Below are 19,056 nucleotides of genomic sequence, written 5' to 3' on the forward strand. Positions count from 1 at the left end.
ACTTATTCCTAATTTAAATCATTTACTTATTTAGCAGACGTATGATATATTTAAATCTATATACTCACCTACCCCATGTATTGTACTTATTCCTAATTCGAACTAAAAAAATCACAAACACCAACTAAATAACTAAATAATTAATGGTTATGTAATGGTCTCTTCATTATATATATATATATAATATATATATATATATATATAATATATATAGAGAGAGGAGAGAGAGAGGGGATCCCGAATCCTATCTGTAGTGCTAAAAGCACTTATATACATGGGAAACACTAGAGGCACACCCTTAAACACACACTCCCAACCACACTCCCTCTCCCAGCTACAGTGTTTTTGGCCCACATGCTTTATTTAAAAAACCTAAAAAACACTGTAGCTGGGAGAGGATGTGGTTGGGAGTGTGGTTTAAGGGTGTGCCTCTAGTGTTTCCCATGTATATAAGTGCTATTTAGCACTACAAGATAGGATTCGGATCCCCTCTCTCTCTCTCTCTCTCTCCCTTCTCCCTCTCTTCTCCTCTCTCATATATATATATATATATAAATATATATAATATATATATCTATATATATATATTATATAATATATTAATATATAAATATATATATATATATTATATATATATATATATATAATATAATATAATGAAGAGACCATTACATAACCATTAATTATTTAGTTATTTAGTTGGTGTTTGTGATTTTTTTAGTTCGAATTAGGAATAAGTACAATACATGGGGGTAGGGTGAGTATTAGATTTAAATTATATCATAACCGTCTGCTAAATAATAAATGATTTAAATTAAAAATAGTAATTTCTCCTCTGTTTTTTTTTTTATAGGGGAGAGGATCCAAATTCTATGATATACTCGTTGGATGGACCATCGCTCAACCTAGAAATGAGAATGAAGCGTGCCAACTCTCCCCTTCGAGAGGTTGAAATAGGGCCCAGAAAAAAATGGTCAGAACAAATGTCGCCCAATCACAAAGATGATACTACTCTAAATTGCACAAAAATCATTTTTCCCACAATGAATAATAGTATTCTCAAACAGACTATTAAACAGGGAAAAGCCCCAGAGGCCTGATTTGCTGAATATGAACAAGCAAAACATTTAACATGAAACTGAAAATATTCTAATTCTATTTGGAGCCTCTTGGTCATATTCAAAGCCTCTTAAGAGTAACGCACACATCACACGCAACAGGTAAAAGGGTTAGTTGTGGATAGATCCCCTGTAGTATCACTGTTTTGAAATTACTACCCCTGCAGTTTTTCTGTTGCAGATAGAACCTCTGAATGAAATTTTTGATTCTTACCCTCTAAAAAAAGAAATTAGTATTGCGACAAGTAGCACCGCCCAAGAGTAACAGAGTCCGATGGAATTCACTCCGGGAGTCGGATCTCATAATAATAATAAAAAACTAGAGGTCAAAAACGGCGATAATAGAAGGGATCTATCCATGAAAGTGATTCCAAAATGATGCACATACTTACAATTCCAGCCTCAACTTGAAACCACAGGCAAATTTTTTTTAAAAAACTGTCTTTTCCCCTTCCTCCCAGCCAACCCTAAAAACAAATTCGAGAATTATCCTATATCCAAACAAGCATCACTTACATTTGCATGCAAAAATCAAATACAAATATGACATACACATGCCAATATACCTGTACATATGCATGCAAAAAATAAAGAGGACACGAGAAAACTTGATAGTGTTGGGAAAAAATATATAGTTCACGTAATACAAAAGTGTTCATTAATATGTTCATTATATCTGAAAAGCTAAGATTAAACATCTTGATCATCGAAATAAACCTCAAATCTATAATCTAAGGACTAAAACTACCGTGGTCGCATGACTAATATGCATTTGAATATTTCGAATATGGATACATACATATATTTCACTATAAAAACATATCCTATCGGTTACAGATTTCAATAATCATGTATGTATCCTAACGAATATTTCTTCGAATACCAATATGGTTTAGCACCCTTAACTGTACCCCCACAACTCACCTGAAAGAAGAACACCTGAAAACAAAGGAATAGTAGCCAAAGGAAAACACAATAGGAAACTTAAAAACATATAAAATGGAGCAAGGGGAAGTCGCTGAAAAGAGAGAACAAATTTAAACACGCTTAGAAGTAAACAATTTTTCCCTCGATTGTGTGCAACTGAGGTACAGAAACAAGATATAGTTAATTACATTTTAAAAAAAACCAACTAAACCCAAAACCTGCTCCAAATGAATACAGAAGGCTCCACACTTGCCAACGCTTATTCCTGCGGACAGAAACAGGACATTTGCATCATTAGTATAAAAAAGTGTCCATACTTCATGAAATAAACCAGTATGACATCATATAAATCAGGTGTATATAAATCATCCATGACTAGTGGCCAACATTACCTTCTGGAAAGGAACAGCAACATCACCTTAGTAGTATGCTCTTCGAGGATTACCCTGCATTGATAAAGCAACAAATTAAATGGAAACCCTAATCAAGCCTTTTTTATTCAGTTATCAATATTACTAGATGACACTCTCAAAAAGAACTGAAGCTTACCAAAGGATTTGGTCTGTGCTTGTAACCAAGCATCATCCTCTTCTTATACTGCTCATAAATATCGTCTTCCGGTTTTACTTGATCAGGACGAGTTGCGCCAACACCAAGATGATCCTGTTTCATCCATGCTCCTGGGCCATTACTGAGATCAGCGACGCCCACGTCTTTCGTGACACGAGCCCCTCCCTGTCAAATTAAAGAGAAAAAAATTTAAATATAAAATAAAAAAATAATAATTGACTTTTAATCTACTCTGAAATACGGGAGATTGATCTCATGCTGGCAGCTTAAACATAGCATATACATGTAATCCTATTGCGAACCTCTTTCACTAAAGATGGTTTTCATATCAATAAAATTTTGACTTTGATGGCTAGGCCTTCACCGAGGTGACCCAGGTTCAAATATCCGCAATGGGGAGCTTGGGGAGATGGCATAATAAAACGGAATGCAAAATAAGATTTGCAAAAATATGTCTAGGCTACTACAAAATTCTGTTATAAGGGCTTTCTTCCTGTTGTTAGTCTAATGTAATGATAATTCACCTATGAGAGCTTAGTCTAGACAGTATCAAGGATTTTTGACTATTTCACTACATTTCCAGCTCATAATTGTGTTGAACACGAAACCTGTACAGTAAAATTTTTGAGAAATATGGTGGCTGAAGTAACAGGAATCTTGGTTCATGTTGTGTCAACGATATTCCAATACCAAGTAAAAGCTGCATCAGACAGATACTATACAGAGAAATGCTAATTGTACGAGTATATTCATACTTAGTACTACAAGACTTGAACATCTTCCAAAAATAGTGACATAGGTCATGATTGCAATTCACCAAGAAGGGCCCAACATGGTTGTATCTTGTACTACCAAAATAATATGTAATACTAATACAGTTAGCATTACTCTTTTATTCAAAGAGACATCAAGCTTCACATTTAGACCAAATAATTTTCTCATTAACAAGAGAAAATTGCATGAAACAAATCATATTTGACAATATGAAGCAACATGATGCTTTTCATTAAGAAACTTCAGAAAAAAAATACTGCAGTTGATTAAGCAGACCCCCTCGCTAGCAATAAACACACATTATTAAGCAAAAGATCTGCCAGGTAATATGAAAAGATGTATGCAAACTAAGGTATTTTCTTTCCTTCTCCCCGAAGACAGTTGAGGTCTAATTTTCTGCCAGAAAAATCCACTTGAGCCCATTCCCATAAAATTTACACATATTCTATGCACCCATTGACAGCCATAGTGACAATGGAATCACACTACATATGATGTTGAGCAGTACAGTTTTTTATTCATTAGCACAACTATCACGAGCTCTTCACAATTTTTATTACACTAGACTGAGCGATCAACAGTCTTACCTTCTCTCCATCCCATCTTAGATAAAAGCTTATGCCCAATATTATCGGCCTGGATCTTTGCCTTCTCTGCAGCCTCTCGGGCAGCTTTTCGTGCAGCAGCATCATTGCAAGAAGCCAAAAACTTCTCAAGCTCTTCTTGTGGTATGTAATCACCCATGTGATGGCCCTTCTTTGAAGTAGTTCCTGCAGAGGACCAAATGAAAAACACTGATATTTTTTCAAATTTGAATTTAGTGTATCACTAATACGTTTATCCTGTTCAACTACCTGTCAAAATTAGTTATGAATAAGCATGTCAGGTAAGAGGATTAAAAGAGAGCTCACACCTTGAAACTTCAACTAGCTTTTCAAATTTTTTGAGTCCAGGTAATGTATGAAAGTAATCAATCAACAAAACGAACAGACCTTGAAGAGAATCAGGCGGTGGCATTTCATCCTTTGAGTATTTAGGCGGCCTCTTTCTTTCTTCCTGTGCAGCTTTTTTCATGTAATATTCCATCATGGCTATAGGATCTGCAGCAGGAGGCTTACTAGATTCACCTGCAAGACAAAAAAAAATCAGATATCAATTGCATCTAGGCTTAGAAAACTACAGTTCACATCATTCCCTTGTACTAGCAATTCAGCAAATGGTTTGCCAGTTATTGCCACAGAAACACAAACAACATAAAGATAAAACATCCTGACTAAAATACCCCAAACATAAAATCAAATCCAGAAAAACAAAATCCCAACAAATTTATCTAATTCAAACTGCATCAGATCTAATTTTTCAAAATTATCCTGCATCATTATGCCTAACCCTGTGCTTAAGTGGGACCTCTAGCAGTCCAATTGCCACAATATTATATTGGAGATGTGGTAGGTTCCCAATGGGACACCTTAATCACCTGTAACCATAGGATCGCTCACATGGCTATGCTAGGTTTGCACAATTCACTATTCAAGTTCAGCTGCAAATATCTGATTCGACCAACCTCCAAGCTACTTCTCATTTATCCAACCACACATATTTTATCCCAAAAAATGCAAGACCAGCTATATGAATGTCTCTCTGATTAATGGTGATCAAATACACAAAACCATCCATGCAGAGAACTGTAAGAGAATAGTTTGCTGGATATACTGTTCTCTCCATTGCACCAGCATTGACCTTACTAGAAGATTTGCTAATATGGATCACTCCTTGAATCCTGATAGGTTCACAAACTAAAACAAAATAGGATGAACCATGATTTCCTAAAAGTACAACATGTTCATGCTGAAACATACTCAGCAGAGTATTTATTGCAAGTATGTCCGACTCTATAATTGAACTAGTTGAGCTAAACAATACTATAATCAAACTATTTCCCATATGATTCTCCATGGTTTTTTCCCTTTTCTTTTCCCACTATTAACTCTTTATACAAATATATGGCAATGAATTGAGCAACTACTCAGTTTGGCATCCTCTTTCTCTGATGAACGGTTGAACATTCTTATAATGATTAATAGCTCCGTCATCATTATCTTATAGACTTATACATTTTAATATCTTTATATCTTTATCATAGCAGGTAAAGCTGCATAAATATTAATACAGTAATAAGTGTGGAGGGCTACAGAAAAAGAATTAGCGTATTAAAAGCAAGACCGCAAGAGTAAAAATAATGACTGTCACAAAAGAATAATATACAAACAAGTAGTTTGTAATGATTTATATTTCATATTTTATTGTATTGATCTTACTTTAAAAAGTGTTGTAATAGACATATTGGGGAATGTTTAACCAACATTTGATAGATATAGCTAGATGAATGGCCAATAACCTAGGAATTCTGACAACATTGTATTCTAACATGATTAGCATAGAATTAAGGATCACACTATTTGTTTCCATCTCAAGACCCCTTTCCGTGGTGTGATTCAGATTTTTTCCCCTTGATTTAAGAGTTCCTGAACCTATTCTCCCATGATTTGGACAAGCACCCTGCAGGTAGCTCATTGTGTTTAGACGAGTTTGAATCAGACCCTCTTGTTCTATTACTGAAGGAAATCCAAGATAACATTCTAGTTTTATGGGTTTGTTCGCGTGAAGTATAGGTAGTCAGATACAAACATGCAAAACAAAAGACAATTTTACAAACCCAGCTTGCAATACATCAGCAGCTGTGCAAATTAAGGTAAACTACGGAAGAAACTAGAAAGTAATGTCAAACATAACCAAACCTAATTCTGGCATCCAGGAGAAATATATGAAAGCTATCAGAAATAATAATTATAGGACAATGATAATCCTAATATATCACCATGCAAGATTACTACCAAAAAATTAACAAGCAAGGTTGCTGATAGCGGATCGCGGCGCGTCGCGGCTAGGTACCACTAAGGCTATATCGGGCTATTGCGGCGAAATCGCGGCAAATAGCGCACAATCAAATAGCAGTCAAATTTAAATATATTTAAATATCCTAAATAATAAGAAAATTCATTAAAAAAAACTAAAAATTCAATTAGTTGTAAATTTCTTGTATTATCAATAAATAACAATTAATAAGCTTGTTGTATGAATGAAACTATGAAGAAATTCAAGAAATATAGCATCATAATATGTGTGATAGCGGGTTTAGCGGGTTTAGCCGCTTTTAACAACAAAAATCCGCTTTTAACCGCGAAAATCCGCTTTTAACTGCGAAAACCCGCTTTTAACCCGCTAAAATCCGCTTTTACGCGCTATTCGAATGAATAGCGGATTTTCCCGCTTAAGCCAGCCGCGAAACCCCTACGCGTAGCGCTGAAGGGCCGCGACCGCTATTCGCGCCGCTATAGCCCCGCTATTGGCCGCTATTTACAACACTGTTGACAAGTAGGGAAAAAAGACACACCATGTGCAGTACTTCCTTCTGAAGACCACGCGTCTTCACTGGCCTCATATAAAGCTGAAGCAGGCGTCTGGTAATTGAAGTGCTGTTGAACGGGACACCTCTGGGACATGCTTGACGACTTAGTAGCTTGTGCGCTTACAGAAACTGCCACAAAAGTCAATTAGTTTTTTATCTTGTTAAGGCCTTTTTTCCCACTTTGAAGCCAATGAAACGAAACAACTTTAGGAAAACAATAATGTTATGGATTCCACTCACTTGTGTCTGTTGCGTGAGAACCTTTGGCCTCTTCAAGGGCCTTAATCTCTTCATTAAGTCGATATTCATAGTATTTGTAGTCTGAACAGCTCGAATCAAACAAGAACCTAAAATTTAGCCATGAGCAAACATTAGATAGTGTGTCGAGTACAAAAAATAACTTGGTCAAATAACCATTATCCCAAGGCACAAAGACGAGGAGAAGTTCACATTTCATAGGAAGAACAGACAAATGCTGATATTAACTCCCAATAACCAATACGGGATACTGATACATAACCATAGACTTAAATTCTAGCCTGATAAGTAATGAAATAAGATCCAACTTTGAATGCACCAGCCATGATGGAGAAACTTCTTACGCCATGGTAATAAATTCACTTTGAAGGCACGATTTACTTTATTTTCTGTAAGCTACAATTTGTTAAATAACAAGCAAAATAAAATTGTTATACAATGGGAAGAAATTAACAATATGATACTAGAGCCGAAACCTGGAGAAAAACTAGCAACTGAGTACCACGAATTACACGAATGGAAACAAATGCTATAGCGTAAATAGTTAAACCATAAATCATACATACTTGAAAGGGGTATCTCCTGGATTTTTTTGGCGAGTAACATGCTCAATCTGCCTCCCTTTATTGGCAGCAAAAGTAGCTAACCTATCTGCAACAGTCCTGACTGTAGGATCGCTCGGGGGAGATGGTGCTGCATTTCACTTAAAGAACTGATTAATACCAAGAGCATGAACAAGGGAATGCAAATTACTGTTGTAGCAGGTGTGCCACATTTTCCAATTCTTTCAATCAAGATCTCTTTCCACCATGGGCAATGGAGAAATAAGATATAAGCTGCATTCATGAGACACGATGTTTCAAGAAAGTCTTGTGTACCCCCCATGCAATATTGCGGTTCAATCGCAATGGAGCAAAAATGCAGCAAAAAGTTGAAAAGAGTGAGAAAAAAAATACTATTACAACTATATCATGAACAGTAACATGGGCTGGATTCACCTTCCTACTTTAAGTCACCGTCAAATTTGTTGACCTTCTATGATTCAAGATTCATATGAACTTATAAAGATGACGGATCTACAGCTTTTCTAATGAACTGTATTGTATACATATGATATCGTTTCAAATGATAGGAGTACAAGCTAGAAAGGAAAGATGACCCAAGAAAGAAATCTGAAGCGAAAACAGCAAGGAAACAAGAGCCTCACGTCCAAATATAGGAGTTTCAGGGTTTTGTTGGCATGCCCACCCACCTCCCTCCCCTGCACCGCCTGAAACACTTAAACCCAACCACAAGCGCTCTTGTCCCTCTGGTTAATGTGAACAAAGTCCACTGTTCACCTACATTTATAGCTTCTTCACAAGTCCACATAGTTTCTTAATTTTCTGAGAAACCTAAAAGTTTCAATGGGGTCATTTGCCAAGTTTCAGAGAACAGGGTCTAGAAAAAATAAATTCAGTAACATCAGAATCAATATTCTAAGGGAACAAGAATTCTTCAACCCTAGCTCTAAAGCAGATACCTGACTCACTAAAACAGCTGTTAATGGGCAGTAAAATGTTAAAAGTTTCAAGTATGACGAAGTAAAAGAACTACTAGAGCGACAATAACATCATACGTTATGCAAATATGTCATTCTACACATGAAGATAAGATACAGATGAATAAATCAGAGAAGACGGTCAGCTAAATCAGAGAAGACGGTCAGCTGTAGTTGTTGATCAAACTTTGCAAGAATATTTGATAAACACTTGCATCTGTAACCATAGCACCCAAGTTATCATCATCAGCATGGGGGAAATGCTCGATATTTGTCAAACTTGTAAGACATACAGGTACAATGTTACCAGATTTGTGGTATGCTTTGATTCATGATATGGATACATGTCAACAATATGCTATCTTAAGCAGTATGTTTAATTGGGAACATGCAACCCTTGGGAACATTGCCAGGTCAATTTGGCATGTAATTTTCAGCGAATATGGTCATAGCAGAGAAACAATTGATGAAAACGGTAAAACTAAAACTGTGATAACTAAAGCATTCATATTTTATAAAATAGAAACTAAACTTATATCATTTAAAAACATGATTAAAATTCTTATTTTCATTAAATAAATAATTAGTTTAAACTTTAAACCTCCAAATTTTAAAGTCATAGTGTGATCTCGGTAACCACAAACAAATACTCTGAAGAAAAGGATAAAATACTGTAATCGAAACATCAAATGAACAACAACGGACAATTTCATTGAAAGAAATCAATAGTTCTATCTTTCTATTTCGCAAATTGCCAGTTACTGTGATACGCCAACAATCAGCACACATGAATTGGATATGTTTGTGGGAACAGTGTAAATTAGTAAATTTAGCTATTTATGCTCCATAGATCTCAGTTTAAAATAGATAAATGCTCCAAAACTAGTTCCATATGGAGATACATGAAGAAAGTCCAAGTTATAACAAGTGAGGCCAGAAATCAGCACTTGCATAAACAAAAGAAGAATGATAACTAATGCATAATGGTGCATGCTGATCTGAACATTAACAGAATACTGAAATTCAATATATACTACAGACATACATTGACACATGCATATGTACATGCATGCACATAAACTATATAGAAACGAACAGATAAAGAATAAATATCTCATCAAAAAAATTTAATGAAGTATGCCAATGGTGGTTCTAATTAATTTTTCTATCATAAAGTAACACACAGAAACTAGCAATAAACAGTTCTAGGTTAGAAACGAATAAAAAAGCCATTTGGCATACAATTCCATAACCAAGAGAAAAAAGAGAGATTACCAACATCTCCCTGCTGCAATGATGGCTCAGAAATTTTTGGTGCCCCCAACTTCTGTCTCTTCACCGACTCTTCACCACTCCCAGACCCGGAATCTCCTCTCTCCTCCTCGTCATCTTCACCCAACTTTATGGCAGGCGCCACGACCTTTGACTTCTTCTTGAAGCTGAAGGCCAATTTGCCATTGGAGGGCGAAGGGCTAGGTTTCTTTACATCATTTCCTTTGATCTCCATTGGTCTCTTGTTAGGAATTACAGCAGGCTTTACAACCGTTGAGGAGCCAGCTGACACACTGGACTTGGGTTCATCAGCTCCTGCTGCCTCCTTTGCTTGTTTCTCTTGTTGAAGCTGTCTATATCTCTCCATAAAGGATCCATCATTAACGAAAAGGCTAGGATCTGTCTTTTTCTCCATTAAAGGGTGACTGCACTCTTTAAGCTCCGATCAGAAGAAGACTTAAAGGCAATCATTTATTAACAGAGCCATAAAAAATACATATATTAACATGTAGATTATCCTCCCATTTGGCACAACTAACTCTAGAAATTTCAAGCGGCTGTGATTTCAAAACACAAAAAACTCCAATTGGAAGAAAATTATGATCATTCATAGAATAGGAACCTACAGATTGAAACCCTAATCAGTGAAATTAAGATTTTTATACCCTAAAGGTACAGGAACACCGAATTCTTGTCAGGATTTCGCAATCCAGGAAAGAGAAACCCTAACACGCAAAAAAGATCAAAATAGACCGCAGCAAACGGACAAGAAACCCCAGAACAATTCAAGTCGACAACCTAGGGTTTGGTAATAATGATCCCCCATGAAACCCTATGAGAGACAATCGCGATCGATATCGAAACCTGTTGCAATTAGAGCACATTGAAATTTTTTTGGGGAAATTTACCTCTTTTGGAAATAATTTTAGCAGACCCCTGGCGCTCTTCGAGAGGGGAAGAGGAAAGAGGAAACGAAAAATTTAGTGGAAGACGAAGAAGTTTGGGCAAATTTTAGGTCTCGCCGCGTGAATAATTTGGGAGCATTCGAGTTCTGTTTACTCGCGGAGGACTTTAACCGGCTTAACCCGTCCTACCTGATACCGTATTGGGTCACGGCTAATTGGGTGTTGGAGTTAAACTAACTGGACCCCACTCCGAGTCCAACCCGGCCCATCCAAGCATGTATATAACTTGTGATTCCTGTTTGGACCAAATGATTATTCCCCCCTTAACTTACATGTATCTACTTCTTTATTACTAAAGCAGAACAAAAAAAAAATTCTAATGAATAGTAAAATAACCACCTAAAAATACACCCATGTTTTTTCATAACTACACCCAGTACTCTCCTCTCTAACATCCCATTATAATAACTTCTCCCACCTAAAATACTCCCACGTTTTTTCATGGAATAACGTTAAGGCTCGGTCTTCTTCGCCCACATCGAACTCCCCCCTTTCTCTCTCTATTTCTCTTTCTTCCCCAAAATTAAAATCAAAATCAATCTTGCGGAAAAATTAGGGCGTTTTCCTAGGGTTTAGTACCGGGGAGCAGAGATCTCTCGCGCCATGGCCACTCGCCCCTCTCCTCTCTTGTGCCTCGCTCTCCTCTTCCTTGTCGCCGCTGCTACGGCTGATGTGGTGTCACGTGACGAAGACGAAGACGCCCCCAAAATCTTTCTAAGTCGAAGGAAACATATGGTCTTTGTGCTCCGCCTCCAAAACTTCTCTCTCCTTCTTTCATGCTCTCTTCTCTCCAAGCAAACTACAGGATCTTGAGGTAAAATTAACAAATAGCCCATTTTCTAAACAATATTATTTCTACTTGATTTAAAAGGTGTAATTTGTTTCTGGGTTTTTGTCAGTGAATGGAGAAGGAAAATATTATTTCTACTTGATTTAAAAGGTGTAATTTGTTTCTGGGTTTTTGTCAGTGAATGGAGAAGGAAATAAAACACAGAGGCCGAGAGTAGCGGAGCCCGAGCTCTTGCTGCAGTGGGGGAACAGGAAGCGTCTCCGCTGCGTCAAGATTCGGGATGATGCCGGATGGTCGTCGCCGGCCAGATCCGATTGCGAGAGGCGCGCCACGTCACGTCGGTGTGTCATCAGAGGGGCGTTGTTCGATAGCAGCAAGGATTGCAATAAGGAGTTTCCCTCTTCTCCTCTGGTTTCCTCCCCCTTCATTCATAATAGGTAACTTTCAAAAAAAATTTAAGGATGGAAGAAAAATTAAATTTTGACGTAGTTTTTGTGATACCCAACTGTTAGTTTTATGCAAATGGAATATGATTTTGGTTGTGTTTGGTTTGAGATCCCTGGGTCTTTAGACTCTGGTTCAATTTGATTGAAATTATAGGAGGTTTTTGTTGGATTCAAGTAACGTTTCATCCAATTGAAGTAAACAATAAAACAAAGAAAAAACTATATTTTGATGCAAGCCTAATGTTTGTTATGCTGTGATTTAAATTAAAAGAGGAAAAGAGAATAAGACTTGAATTCGATGCAATAAGAGAAGAAAGTTTTGAATTTGATGCAATTGAAATGATCAATTCCTGATTTCTGTGAAAGTTTGGTCACAAAACAAGATTTTTGATGCAATTTAAAAATATCTAACTGTTAATTTTTATGCTATCTGACATAAAGGAACAAAGGAAACATGATTGTTGATGTGATTTAAGAACTCCCAACTGTTGGATTTTTTTCTGCAGGTTAACTCAAAAGAAAGTAAAGCATAAGATTCTCTGTAGAGCTCCTGTTAATTAAAAGAACAAAGAAAGGCAGGACCTTTGTTGCAATCTAAGAATTCCCAAATTTTGATTATGCTGCAAGTTTTACCCCAATAATACAGTGCAGAACAGGATCTTTTATGCGCTGAAATAACAAAGCGAAACCAGAGTTTTGATGCAATTCATGAATATTTTGATTCTACTAACACTTTGACTGCTATTTCTTTATAGGAATTCCGATTCGGTTGGCAGTGCGAAGAGGAAGTCACAGTCGATTTCACCATCACTGGAGAAAGAAGACCGGTTCTATACGATGAGAGGGTCAGTGGTTGGTTGTGAAGAGAAAGAGAATGGACACATGAACGGATTTAGTATTGTAATTGGTGGAGACAATGAAGGGGTAGTTACAGTTTTCCCTAGATTCTTTGTTTCTCTTTCAAATAAGAGGTCTAAGCACATTCAAAAATGCATATTCGATATGGTATTAAAGTGAACGATGATCTTTCTAAGTTGAAGGAAACATATGGTCTTGATATCCAATTGAGCTATGATGGCCTTCATGTACCAGTGAGCCTAAAGATGTCATTTAAGTTCTTGAGTTTTGACAATTATTTTTTTCTCTCAAGATTCATGTTCATAAATCTCAAGCACGAGATACAAACACCTTACATTTGTGGGTATGAACTGAGCAACCTATCTCCGCTATTTTTGAAGATACTGCAACAGATACATTGGGGGGAAAGAATCTGTTTTTAGGCATGCACCATATTCTGAAAGTTAATGCATGAGAAGAATTATATGGTATCATGTGTTTGTTCTTCTAGCTCTACTTGATTTATAGATGTGTAGAGTTTTGATATTGAAAGTCTTTCACAGACTTCTGGGAGATTGTTTAAAGAATTAATTGCACATAGAACACTAAAAATTATTTGTTTAGTTCTAAATTAACTATCGAAATAAACTTTTGCGAATATATGGACGAATAATAACCGAACTGTTTGTTAATTATTCGGTTCACTTCCACCCCTATACTTCATATCTAAAGTAGAATGATTTATTTTGATAACATGTTTAATATTTGCAGAAAATATTTTAGAAACCGTGCTTTGCACGGGTCTAAATACTAGTTTAGTATTAACCCAGTAGGTTGTGTCGGGTATTATTTATCAAGTTATATTTATCAAGAAATTGATATATTATAAATATAGTTATTTATAGAAATTTCAATGATAATTTTTTAGTACTATGTTAGGAGTAGGCTCGGATATGATGTTTATCATATCTATATCCGCTAACCCATCTCGGATACGGATACGGATACGGATATACATCGGTAAGGAAAATTCATATTCATATCCATATCCGCTAAAAATTGGATACAGTTACAGATATAGATGAGGATATATAAGCGGATATGTATGCAGATACAAAACGGATATGAGAAAACTAGATAGCATTGAGAAAAACATAGTTCATGTGATACAAAAGAGGTCATTAATAAGTTCATTATAACTAAAAAACTAAGATTAGACATCTTGATTATCAAAATTAACCACAAATCCATAATTTGAGAATCGAAACTATCGTAAGAATATGACTAATATGTATTAGGATATTTCGGATACACATACGGATATTTTACTATAAAACCATATCCATAACCATATCCTATCGGTTATAGATTTAAGCAACCATATTCGCATCCTAACGGATACAGTTACGGATATTTTCTTGGATACGGATACGTTTTAGCACCCCTAGTTAGGAGTGAATTTCCAAACCAGTTAGCAAAGTAATGCACCAATTAGCAAGTTTTATAAATTTTCTATAATGGAGCAAGAAAAATTTTATGTTTGTGAAACGTCTCATAAAAGTTAAATTTATCATTCGTAAGAATACATAAAAATGATATGAACAATATTTTTAAGGTTAAAAAATGTTACTTTAATTTAAATAGTGATTTATAATTATCATGAATCATGCTACGACAAGAATAGTATTTACTATATTATAAATTGTAACTTTGATGCTTTACTTTTAAGACAAAAGTTGTAGATAGTAGATGCTCGACATGATCATTTTGGGCTCTACCCTTAAGTATTTAATAGATGGAGTGATATTATAGTTTTTTTATATTTCTTGTATTATTGCAATCTAGAAAGAGATTTTTTTAATTCATAAAAAGGGTTAAAGCTCGTAGAAATTGGGAGAGCGTTGTTAAAAAATATTTTTTTAGTTTTAGAAAAAAAGGAGATAAACTGATAAATACGTACCTATGAAAGAATAAAAAATATTGTTACGTGATTAATCTATTAAACATTTGACGGTATAGTCATAGAAGGACCACAATGAAACGACAAATATAGTTTGAAATACAAAATAGATAAAGTGATTCTTTAAGAGTCAATTTGAGAGTTTACCAATACTTTAGGAGCAAAGTGATTGTTTTGTCTTTTATATTAATGTAATTGTATTTTTTTACTCATGGTTTTGTTATTTTCGCTTGATAATTAGAAAGGGTTTAATGATAAAATAAAATTTCATGCTATTTTCTTATGAATTTGGATCCTCTCCACTACAAAAAAAGTAGTGGAGAGACCACTACTTTTAATCTCAATCATTGATTACTTAATAGGCAGTTATGATATAATCTAAATCTAACAATTACCACATCCCCGTGTATTGCACTCATTCCTAATTTGCACTAAAAAATCACAACCACCAACTAGATAATCAATGATTGTGATTATGTAGTGGTCTCTCCAACTAGAATTATAAATGCATGTTATGTGATGAGATTTAATTCAAACACTGGCAGTGATGTAACTCTGAGATTCATGGTTCTAATAAAATGTGATCCTAACTGAGATTTTTTTTTTTTTTGGGGGGGCGGCCGTCATTTTGAACATTTTTAAAATTTGTTTATTATTTTCGACCTACTTTGTATTTATTTATCATTTTGACCTGGTTTTAGCCACCTCACAGAAACCAGGTTGAAGTTGATAAATAAGTGCAAAAAGACTACACGTGAATGGTAATCCCATGTGGTTTAGTAAAAAGAATAAACCACATAGAATTCTCAATCACATGTAGTTAAAAAATGTTTATGTACAAAATCACACGGTCAAATAAAAGGAGTTAATTAAATTGACGGAGATCCTTTAACTCTCTGAATATCTGGTTCTGAGATGAGTTGTTTTTCCTAGCACAAGTAGCAAATTGTGAGTGGGTCGGGTTTGATTCTCTAGTTGTTCCTCCGACGATCAAGTTAGTGATTTGCTTGTGTGGAGAAATAAATGAGCTACACTAGTTCTTAAACTTAGAGAGTAGTAGTAAAAAGTTTACCTTATTATTGAAAATAGTAATTCTATTAATAGCAGTGGTGGAAGGGTAGAATGATAACTTTGGCCGAGTGTGAGCTGGCGGCCAAGTCAGCCTTTGCTTTACAGGTGTTGACTGACGAGCGGGGGAGAGGTCACTTCGGTATTTAATGCGAAGTGATTGGAGGTGTGTGATGCCGACGTGATCCGATGTATCATAAAGACTACTAGTGGCAGAAGAATGATGGTGGTCATAATGCATTTAATGGTATTTATTGCGAAGTGATTGGTCACTAGTGCACAAGAGAGGGCTCGAGGCTCGAGGCATTTCGTCATCTTCCGACTTGTTCGGAGGTCGATAAGTACCGTCTATTGAGTTGCCCTCGCAAGGTGTCAGGTGATTAATCGGCCGAGTGGAGTGACTAAGTAGTCGACGTAGCCGGGGTACGACATGTAATGCCTTTTGAGTCGTTGACATGTGACGCCTTCGGGTTGCCGACATGTGACACATTTTGAGTCGTCCTCGCAAGATCTCAGCGTGTTGAGTCGAACGAATTGGGCCTCCTGATTATCCTGAAATCCTAACTTCATTATGTATAATGTGGAACACTTGTCTGTCATTGGTTGGAGATTATTTCTTATCACTAAAATGACTATAACAAAAACTAAGCTAAACTTTATAGGATTGTGAGCCCCTTGCAGTTTATAATGAATAAACTCTACAAAATTAACAATTCCATGTAGTTAGCTAAATGGTTAGCCTATTGCTATATAAGTTTATATTGTTGAAAGAGCATAGGTTCAAATCTGAGCTATGCAATATATATTTATAATGTTTAGGGAATAGATTTATAATTTTAAGTTCAAATCTAGTATGAGTATGGATACAATAGTTAGACAAGTAGTTAACCCTCGGAAAGATAAAGTTCAATTATTCAAGTGGTTTTTAGTTTGAAACTGAGTATAGTCAATATATAAACTCTTTTTTCTAAACATAAAAAAACATTAGATGGCTAGAATTCGAACATGCTTTTTCAACAATATACATAACAATATATATAATTTATATGACAATGGGCTAACCATAAAGCCAACTATATGGAATTGTCACTGCATGGAATTGCCAATCTTATGTGATTTATTTATTATAAATTTTACGGAATTCACAATCATGAAAAATAATAAATAAGTGCAAAGTAGATGGAGTTGATAATTAAGTTATGAAAATGATCGAAAATAAAAATATGTCCAAACCCAAATGATTGAAGTCAATGTCAAATACTGCAAAAACCCTCATAGTTATTTGAAAAAAGGCCACTAAAAAAACAATTAAAGAACTACTCCAAAGTTCGTTCCTTTACCTTCACCTTCACCTCCACCTCCACCTCGGGGACCTTGGGCTTCGGATCTCCAGCCGAATTATTCGATGCGCTAGCTGTTTAAATTCGAAGAGGCAGCCGAATAATTCAGCATCCATGGCATGGGAGCTCCTGTTTTGGCTCTACGCCTTCGCCTCTGTAATCGGCCTCGTTGCCCTCACTGCTTATCAGGTAGACCTCAAAACCCTAATTTCTTGAAAAGCTAACGAAACCTCAACAAAATCCATAAATGATCAACGCTCATTCTTCCTGTTTTACTGTTGATTATTAAAAATTTGGGGTAAAAAGTTCACATCTCAGTTTTTATAGATCAAAGTTTGGTTCTTTTGTTCTATGTGTGAGATTTAAATGTAAGATCTTCTCATTTTTCTCATATTAGACCTGATTGCTATCGTATTTTTACATTAGGCACCGAAAATTCCCATATTTCTTTGGAATGAGGTGTCATTTCAAACAACTTGATGGATATGGATGTTCGCGGGAAAATTCGTTGCTTTCTTCATTAATGATTCCATTGTACACTCTTGTAACAGTTTGTATCGATTACAAAGACCCGGTCTTTTTATAAGATCGCGGTTACCAACGAAAATCAAATAAAAAGAAATGAAAAATAAACTTTGTTTCCTTGTTTGTGCGAACGAATCACGAGCCTCTCTGTTTTGCGGTCGCTCGCTTTGTGGTTCTTTTGCTCTGCGCCGGGGTTTGTTTGCCGGTGGACCACGGCGATCTAGATCCGGTCGATCTACGCAGTCGACGGTATTTATGCCACGAAGAAAGTATAGCCGGAGGGAATGTAGCCAAGGAAACAATCGCATCAAGTCTCGGATCTAAGACCAAGCTTAGATCCGGAGCTTCGTACGGGAGGCCGTAGATCTGAGATCTGGTCGCTCTCGAATACGTGCTCTTATTTGCGTTGATGGTCGCCGAGCTAACACAGATCTGGATGAGCAAGTCCTTGAAGTCCTAAAAGCTTGATAATCTTGTTTGGATCTGAAGTCTTGAGTTCAGGCAGTGGCTTCGCCTCTCCAAATTTCCAACCGCTCAAAAAATGACCAAGGCGCTAGCTTATTTATAGGCCCTCAGATCTGTGCGCTAGGCACAGATCTGGGCCGGCCACTCTCAGGGTGCTTCGGCTCTAGGGCCGAGCCACGCTTGAGGTGCGCTCGGCTTGGGCCGAGCCAGCCTGAAGTTGGCTCGGCTTCGGCCGAGCCCCTCAGTGGTGTGTTTTTTGGGTGTTTTCCGCTTTGGTTCTGTCCGTGATTTGATTTAAACTTAGTCTTTGATTTGGTTGATCTGATTTGGGCAGTAAATTCGGATCCCGATTAGGCAGTAATCCGCTTCTGATTGATGAGTCCGAACCGATCTTGATTCGATGTCATTCGTCCGAGTGATCCTTCGGTTGGATGACTCGTTGACTCTTCGAACTCCTGCTTGATACCGCACGAGTGTATGGATGCATTCCGTCGCTTGATGCGATTTCGTCGATCTTCGTCGCCTCGTTGGTTCGTCGGTTTGTGCCGAGCTGAGCTAAAGGACCTATAAGCAATTTTATATGCTTACAATGGAGGGTAAAAATCACAAATGTGATCCTTTGAGGGGTCTTACATAAAAGCATGAGTGTAGTGATTTGTGAGAGTTCTCTCCATGTATTTCAATTGCATTTGAATCCTTGATGTATAATTCTGGGGTAAGTTGTTAAATTAA

The 19,056-nt window shown here is 36.4% G+C and overlaps 2 protein-coding genes across 3 annotated transcripts in view; one reads left to right on the top strand and one right to left on the bottom strand.

Annotated features, from left to right (window-relative positions):
- On the bottom strand, positions 2,131–10,940 carry LOC109836985 (SURP and G-patch domain-containing protein 1-like protein). The gene is given in 10 exon segments (XM_020405097.1): positions 2,131–2,310; positions 2,438–2,491; positions 2,595–2,747; positions 2,749–2,780; positions 3,977–4,159; positions 4,382–4,516; positions 6,844–6,987; positions 7,099–7,205; positions 7,683–7,809; positions 9,932–10,940. Coding segments are annotated over 9 exon segments (1,320 nt in total). The 5' UTR covers positions 10,344–10,940; the 3' UTR covers positions 2,131–2,310; positions 2,438–2,464.
- The window catches only part of LOC109837076 (protein cornichon homolog 1-like), a 13,939-nt gene continuing 12,156 nt past the window's right edge, over positions 17,274–19,056 (top strand). Inside the window, exon 1 of one of the 2 annotated variants that reach the window (XM_020405193.1) lies at positions 17,274–17,523. In XM_020405193.1, coding sequence (XP_020260782.1) covers positions 17,449–17,523 — 75 coding nt within the window. In that variant the 5' untranslated portion in view covers positions 17,274–17,448. The remainder of the gene's footprint in view (positions 17,524–19,056) is intronic. The other variant, XM_020405262.1, reaches the window with a different exon arrangement.

Source organism: Asparagus officinalis, chromosome 1 (assembly GCF_001876935.1).
Source record: "Asparagus officinalis chromosome 1, Aspof.V1, whole genome shotgun sequence".
NCBI lineage: Eukaryota > Viridiplantae > Streptophyta > Magnoliopsida > Asparagales > Asparagaceae > Asparagus > Asparagus officinalis.